The 8,398-nt window shown below is 34.2% G+C and overlaps 1 protein-coding gene across 1 annotated transcript; it reads left to right on the top strand.

Moving 5' to 3' along the window:
• Positions 1 to 1,209: 1,209 nt before the first annotated feature.
• LOC108331137 (oxysterol-binding protein-related protein 1B) lies at positions 1,210 to 8,185 on the top strand. Its single transcript, XM_017565768.2, has 10 exons — positions 1,210 to 1,997; positions 3,499 to 3,858; positions 3,934 to 4,030; positions 4,704 to 5,119; positions 5,233 to 5,388; positions 5,549 to 5,716; positions 5,819 to 5,959; positions 6,773 to 7,003; positions 7,385 to 7,498; positions 7,606 to 8,185. The coding sequence occupies exons 1-10, from the start codon at positions 1,506 to 1,508 to the stop codon at positions 7,780 to 7,782; spliced, it is 2,352 nt and encodes a 783-aa protein (XP_017421257.1). The 5' UTR covers positions 1,210 to 1,505; the 3' UTR covers positions 7,783 to 8,185.
• Positions 8,186 to 8,398: the final 213 nt, after the last annotated feature.

Below are 8,398 nucleotides of genomic sequence, written 5' to 3'. Positions count from 1 at the left end.
AATGATTGTAATTTATACTTTATAATATTGTATATAACTGATCTATCTTATTAAATCTATAATGACTATTATATAGTTAAATGTTATATTTTGGGATGTTACATTATCTAAATAAACATTTAAAAATAAAACAATTTAAAGTAAAATAAGTTGAAATTAGATACATTTGCATGAGTAAGAAATTGTGAAATTCCCTTAAACACGTTCATGCCCTCTAAAATTGAAATTTAAAGAAAGGAGTGATGGAAATAAAAAATCTTTACATGAGCAATTTTATGAAGCCTTTTAACCAAGGAAAATGAAACATGCGCTATCTTATTTTGGACTTTTAGAAATAAGAAAAAAGAGGAAGATGACATATGTTGACATATTTGTATTTTGTGAAAATTATTTCCCCCTTACCCTACTTAATATTTATTAAGAAAAATAACCACTCTTATATTATTCTAGTTTTTATCTTCCACTATTGAAGTCACATTTATCTTACATTATTTCTTCCATTAATCTATTTATTGTTCTAAAAATTCAATTTTAAAAAGATGAAACAACACTACCATCAAAATCATAAACAAAAACGAAACTCATATTTATCTTAATTTTAAGTATTTTCTAGAAAATAAACCACTCCAAAATTATAGCCAAAAAATTTATCCAACCTATATATAGTCCCACATTTCCCCTAAATTCTTAACCAATAATACCATTATTCAATTCCTTCTTGAATTCCGTAATTTTCAGCAATATTGCAAAAATGACCTTATTAGGATCCTAATTTCCATCCAAGTAAAAAAGAAATCCTACAAGATGCACATTATTTACTCCCCAAGTTAAAATAATGATATATAATAAGTACGAAGATTCATAATTTTCATTCAATCATTTTTAATATAAGTGTCTGCAATTAAGACTAAAAGACACGACACACTGGAGAAAGAAATTTTCACAAAAATCCGGTATAAATTGAATTTATTGCTGTAATGAAAATGATTAAAAGTTCAAAAATTGAAATCATCAACACCATTGATCATAAAAAAAATGTACCTGAAAATATATTAAAATCTATATAACATTAACAATATAATTGTTCAATAACTTTAGTTATCTCATGCCTTTGTATCGATTAAAAATAAACAATTAGCATAACATTAACGAGAAAATAATTACAAATAAATAAACTTATTTATATTACAGTTTAAGTCAGTTCAACTATTTAATTCCATCATTACTTTCTTTGTCTCACTTGTCGAACGACGATTACAATTTTATTTTTTAAGCGGGCGATTTTTACTACGAGCCACCCTTGCATGGTGGTGTGGCCGCTAAGAACGCTGCCCCGGTAACCACAACACACAAGAGAGAAAGAGAGAGAGAGAGAGAGAGGGAAACTCTTCGTTCACAACACAACTCCTCCTTTATGCATTCATTCGCATCATCATCATCATCTTCTTCATCTTCATATTCAATTTCATCATCTTCATCCCAACCCTATCTAATTCAGTTCTGCAATGAATTCCTTCCGCGGATCACAAAGCCGAAACAAACACGCTCCAATCCCGCGTCAACCCGGATCCACCACCGACGACAAACCCATGAATCCGCCGGCAGGGCCGCCCGCATTGCGCTTCCGCTCCCTCTCAACCTGCAGCCACAGCCGCCCCTCTGTCTCCCGCGTAGTGCAGCGCTCCGCCTCCGCTCGCATCACCCGCCAGCACACCACCACACGCGGCGAGGTAATGCTCAGCGACGTCGTCGGTAACGGCATCTCCGGCATCCTTCACAAGTGGGTGAACTACGGGCGCGGGTGGCGCCCCCGCTGGTTCGTCCTCCACGACGGCGTGCTCTCCTACTACAAGATCCACGGCCCCGACAAACTAGTCCTCAACCAAGACGTCGAGGACGGTTCCATGGTCATCGGCGAGGAATCCCTCCGCCGCATCAACAGCCACCGCCACTGCCCCTCCCGCAATCGCAAACCCGTCAGCGAAATCCATCTCATGGTTAGTTCTCTCTCTCTCACTCTCTCTCTAAAATCAAAGCTATCGGAACTTTAACCCTAATTATCAAGTTACGTTTTGGTTAGGTATAAATCACTCGTAACCGTTCGTTCATTCATGTTACGTGGTTTTAACACAAACATCATGTCATAATCAAGTTTAATAAACTGAAACACGTTATCAGCAGTTTAAAAGTAAGTTATTAAAAAGTATGCTAAGACGGTTTAGACACATTAATTTCTCATTAATGAAATATTAGTTTGATATATAACAGTATTTATTAAATTGAAAAACTATGTATTTTAAAGACCTATTTTATCAATTATATAATAAGAACCTGCCTAATTTATTCTCATTAAATTTGACTTTATATGGATGATAATAGGTTGATCAACATCTCCATAAAAAGAAATTGTCTGTTATGCGAGTAATTTTATACTCACGGTAATAGATGGATCACGTGAATATTTTCTTATTCTTTTGTAAGTTTTAAATAAAACTATTTTAAAACGTATTCTTTAAAATGCAAACTTAAATTAAAAATGAATTTTAAAATATAATCTAAATAAAATAATATGTAAAATATTTGTATCAATAAAATTTTTGTTTTCAAAAAGACAAATTAAATAAATTGCACAACAAAAATATAAGTTTAATATCATTATATACATTTTAAAACAATTTTAATTTATAAGTTTAAATAAACGTATAAATTTGTAAAATTAAATTATAAATAATTCTTTAATTATTAATAATTTTTTCATCACTAACCTTATTTTAGTCACTTAATTCTAGAAAATTATTCGTATACAAAAATATTCATCTAAGGAATAAGAAATATTTATATTTACATACTCTAATTAATAAACATATCATTAAAATATTTATTCTTATTATTTCCATACATAAAACTATTAAAATTACATATCTATCCATTGTCAATTTATATCCGCTAAATCCCATTCAAGGATATTTTTGCTATCCTTAGTCCCATTCAAATAATTGATTTTAGATATTAATTTCTTCAATAATTTTGGACGAAATTATTTAACATTATTTTTACTCGGCGACAAAGTAAGGGAAAGTAAAAAATATTTAAGATATATATAGGTTGTGTTGAATATTTTATTTACAAAAACAGCAGATATAAATAAGAGAAATGTAACTACAAAAGATTGATGATTATAATGTAATAAATAAAAAAGAGAGATAAAACGATGAGTAAAGAGTGATTGAATTAATAGTCAACTGAACTAACGACAAATAGTTTTGGGAAAAAAGTTTTTTGATACTATTAGACTACCATGACCTTTATGGGGGTAAAATAGTTAATTATAGTTTTGTGGTTAACTCACCCCGAATCTATCTATTAGTTTCTTCCGAAACAAAATCATGGTAAACACCCTTAAACATTGAAAAAGTGAGAGTGTTGTTCTAACAGAAGTGAGTTAATTCTTCAGTGGTTCAATCATTTATTTTTCATGTTCATTGTATAAATTTGCAGGTGTGTTCGGTGCGAGAGAACAGTTCAGATAAGAGGAGGTTTTCTGTGTGTACGGGGACGAAGAAGAGACTGCATTTGAGGGCGGAGAGTAAGGAAGATAGAGCAATGTGGGTGGATGCAATGATGGCAGTGAAGGACATGTATCCTCGGTTGCCCCATGCAGAGGTTTTGTCACCCGTGGCATCAGTGGCTATTTCCACTGAAAAATTGAGAGAGAGACTTTTAGAAGAGGGTGTGAGTGAAGCTACAATCGGGGAATGTGAGGAAATCATGAAATCCGAGTTCTCTAAGTTGAAGAAGCAAATGGTGGCTCTCAAGCACAAGCATTTGCTACTAATAGACACGTTACGCCAGTTAGAGGTACTCGCTTCATTGTGTTACTGTGACTTAACCAAACCATATTGTAATATCATATTCATTTCTTCATACATATAGTCAGAGAAAGTTGATTTGGAGAACACACTTATCGAAGACCAAAGGCAATCAAAGGATGGAGCAGATTCTCATCCATTAATGCAAGACAAATATAGCGGTACGTGCATGGAAATTAATTAATGCACCCAGTTTATGCCTAGTGCACTTGTTCATTGAAGTAATAGGAAAATGGAGAAAGTTTTTTTAACAACTTGTTTCAAATATCATGATCATAGGGAAATATAAGGTTAGTGAATGTTGAACTTCATCCTTATTCATATAATCTTTTCTTTCTGTTGCTTTCTCTTCGTCCTTAATCGAACATATAATCAAAATTATTAGAATGAATCTGAATGTAGCTTTTCAGTTAGCACACCTTTTGCCATTTTCAACTCATTAATTAGCACACTGGTTCCTCCTTCTTTCTCAATTTATAATGCACATTTCTCTGGAATAGTATGTCTCGTGTTATGCTTTGACGCCTCTTCCTTATAAAGTTTTGCATTGGTAAACCAAACTATACAGAAACTTCATGTTTCACGTATTGTGTTTTCTCCTCAGCGACTTACTTTTACTGCTTTTGCAAACAAATTTTTAGCAACGATATTTTTATACCACTACTTGTATGTCTCTTCGACCTCATTTTCTCTAATTGCTTCTGATTACTTTTGTAACATTAGGTGTACCATTTTTTTTCTTCTCTTGGTCTCTCTTAGTAGGTGTATGCAGTTACTGATAGTGTGGTCACATTTGTCATCAATTTTAAACATGAAATATTATGATTGTGACAGAGGGAAGTGGGGAAGATTCTTCTGATGAGAACGATAGGCTGGATCCCTCAGACGACGACGACGATGCATTCTTTGATACATGTGAAATTCTATCAACAGGATCAGATAACTTGAGATCCTGCCATGATTCTGAGCAGGATGATAGTGGTCCAAATGAGATATGTGATGAAAAGTCTCCCATTGGATCTGTTGGATTTAACTATCCTCATACCAAGCGACGAAAGAAGTTGCCCGATCCTGTTGAGAAAGAAAGTAGCATCAGTCTATGGTCAATCATAAAAGATAATATCGGGAAGGATCTAACAAAAGTTTGTCTTCCGGTTTACTTTAACGAGCCTCTCTCCTCACTGCAGAAATGTTTTGAAGATGTTGAGTACTCTTACCTTCTAGACCAAGCATATGAATGGGGTAAAATGGTTAGTTTGTTAAATCTTCTTATTTAGTATATAGATCATTTATAGTTAGTGTCGTAATTCACTAGGAGTTGTTATGTGTGAGATTTGTCACATGCATACTTATTTGTGTACAGGGTGATGGCTTGAAGAGGATGATATATGTAGCTGGATTTGCAGCTTCGGCATATGCTAGCACCAAAGGTAGAAGTTGCAAACCATTTAATCCACTGTTGGGAGAGACATATGAAGCAGATTACCCAGACAAAGGCATTCGCTTTATCTCTGAGAAGGTACAAAGATAACTTCATTCATATAATTCCAAACCATTTATATTGAATCCTTCATGATGATAAGCCATAGACTTGCTTATCAATCAATAGCTCTGAGTGTTATTTTTTCTTGTGTAAAGTGGTTTAAAGAAACATACTTACGCTATTCATCTTATGATAGGTCAGTCATCACCCCATGATTGTAGCATGCCATTGTGAGGGCAGGGGCTGGAAATTTTGGGGCGACGTCAATTTAAAAAGTAAATTTTGGGGTCGTTCCATCCAGCTTGATCCAATTGGTGTATTGACAGTGGAGTTTGATGATGGAGAAACCATTCATTGGAGCAAGGTATATATAGTTATTTGCATGAAGTTAATTAGTAATACATGTACCTGTCAATCTCTTCCAAAATACACTCTGAATATTAGCTAATTCATGTTGTATCACCAGGTAACAACATCTATTTACAACCTCATTTTAGGAAAACTCTACTGCGACCATTATGGTACAATGCGCCTAGAGGGGAAAAGTAACTATGTAAGTAAGATCAAATTCAAGGAGCAGTCAATCATTGATAGGAATCCTCACCAGGTGCCCTTTCTCATATCTTATTTTTATGTTCTTATTTGGTTCCTGATATATTGGTCGAAATTTAAATGTGTTACATTTTTTTGTACTATGACGTGTGCCACCTGTGGCTTTTTGGACAAAAGTTCCATTTCAAGTCGGAGAATTATGTTGGTAGCATGTTATTTTGTTCACACATATTGTTCACAAGGGTTTGGTCCTAGTTCACGTAGACTAGGTCTAAAGAAGCCTACAGGACAAAAAAACCTCCATTATTAAAAAAGTCTACACGACTTTCATTTTAAAAATAAAAAATATTAACTTTTTTAAATGTAATATTAAATCTTTGATTAAGGCAGGCCTATCTAGACTTTAGCCAAACTGGTGAGGATGGATCTTCAATCTAGATCGATTCATCTCAACTTTAAGAAATTCATGTTGACTTATCTCGAATTTTAGATAGAGTCAATTTGAGTAGACCTTAGCCCCCTAAAGTACAAAAAGATAAAAATTGTACATGGTTCTTGACTCCATTCGTTGTTTGTTATAAATGATAATTGCACTAGGAAGTTAAACTCGCGTAGTAATTGTAATTTCAATCGACTCCTATCAATGTCACTGTTCGATTTCAATTACCATGAACTTAATTTTACAGTTCTATGTTGTTGAATCAAATGAATTCATGTCAGTTTTAGCTTGACAATGGATGCCCACTTTACCATTTTCATAGGCTAAAGAGATGTAAGATTACATTATGAATTACATAATGTTCTTAAGTATATATAGTCCACAGACATATTATGTAACTTATGCTTTGTAATTTAAGTTCTGCTGCAGATTCATGGCGTAGTGGAGGATAAGAAAGGTAAAACAGTTGCAACTCTAATTGGGAAGTGGGATGAGAGTTTGCACTACGTCATTGGAGGGGGTTTTGGGAAAGGAAAAGGGTTCGATGAGTCATCAAAACCACATCTTCTGTGGAAGAAGAACCCGTCACCAGAGCACCCGACAAGATATAACTTCACACAATTTACTATTACACTCAATGAAATCACACCTGAACTAAAGGTGAGTACGAAATCACACAATTGCACACTGAAATTTACAAAACTGATTTTCCTTTTTTTATCCGAATACTTATCCAAACTCACAATAACAACAGGGTTACGCTGTTCATACTAAATGTTCACATCTTTAGTTTCATTTTAAAGAATTGATCGTGCACTGAAAATTGATTTTAAATAGCTTATCCGTTCCATAAGAAAGGTATAATAATTTGTACTGCTTGTGTAAATCATTTCTAAAATCATTACAGTTCAGTCAAAAACTCATCAGATAGTAAATAATCATGCAGTTCAATGGAGAATCACATCAACAACGAGCAATCAAACACATTGAAATAATGTTGTTGGTTTGTACTAGTGTCTGACATTTCGTGTTAACAAACAGGAGAAGTTGCCACCGACAGATTCAAGGCTAAGACCTGATCAAAGGTGTTTGGAGAATGGACAGCATGAAATGGCCAATTCTGAAAAGTTGCGGCTGGAACAAAGACAGCGGCAGGTACAGATGTTGCATTATTGGACCCTGTCCTGTAATGAAATGCATGATGTTATGCTGGCTAATGTGCTCTCATTCATTAATAAACAAGAGACTCTCCATAATTGCAGGCACGAAAGATGCAAGAAAAGGGTTGGAAACCAAGGTGGTTTGCTAAGGAAAAAGGCAGCATCTCTTACCGTTATATTGGAGGGTACTGGGAGAGTAGGGAAAAGGGGAATTGGGAATCCTGTCCTGACATTTTTGGTCAATTCTCAACCGATACTGATGTTAACCCAACTCCATAAATTCTCATCCTTTTTTTACCTGAGATTTCTACCTGCTGCCCCTAACACCACACCCTTTTGATCAAAATATACATTCGTAACCATATTTATGATCACAACTTCTTTTAGCATTCAACAAATATGGTTGATTACTGCCTTCGTGTACAGAAACAGTGGTTCTCATTTCTTCTCAACAAGGCAACCTCCAATTTCCCTATTCCAACTTCTTTTCTTGCTGTCAGATGCTTGTTTCAAAGTTGGACTGAGAAGGGATGATGCGGAGCTTTGTATGAAAATCATAGTTGGTATCCTAATCATTTCAGTATCATAACATTCCACTCTGGAATAGAATGAAAACTCATTAAATGAACATGCACCTATTTTAATGCTTCCTCTGATAATCCATTCAAACATGTTTAACTGTTTGCACACGTTTATTCCATTTTGGTGCAACTTAAATTTTGTAAGTAGTCCACCACAAGGGACAACAGAAAAATGCTGCGCGTGCATGAGAAAACATAACTGACTAGAATCTTGTATTTATTTATTGTTTTTATTCGATGAAAGATGGGGTTGTTGTGTGAAAGTTCTTGTTGAAAGTATTAAGAAACAAGGGAGAAATAGTGATATTTTATGT

Source organism: Vigna angularis, chromosome 4 (assembly GCF_016808095.1).
Source record: "Vigna angularis cultivar LongXiaoDou No.4 chromosome 4, ASM1680809v1, whole genome shotgun sequence".
Taxonomy (NCBI): Eukaryota; Viridiplantae; Streptophyta; class Magnoliopsida; order Fabales; family Fabaceae; genus Vigna; species Vigna angularis.
Note: the sequence above shows the minus strand (reverse complement) of the source record. Positions and strands in the feature narration are given on the sequence as shown.

What these genes read in the sequence shown, in the direction of transcription:
- LOC108331137 (XM_017565768.2), top strand. Translation starts at nt 1,506, where the DNA reads ATGAATTCCTTCCGCGGATCACAAAGCCGAAACAAACACGCTCCAATC. An exon ending in AATGCAAGACAAATATAGCG is followed by an intron (nt 4,031 to 4,703) that starts GTACGTGCATGG and finishes TGATTGTGACAG; the next exon opens with AGGGAAGTGGGGAAGATTCT. An exon ending in AAATCACACCTGAACTAAAG is followed by an intron (nt 7,004 to 7,384) that starts GTGAGTACGAAA and finishes GTTAACAAACAG; the next exon opens with GAGAAGTTGCCACCGACAGA.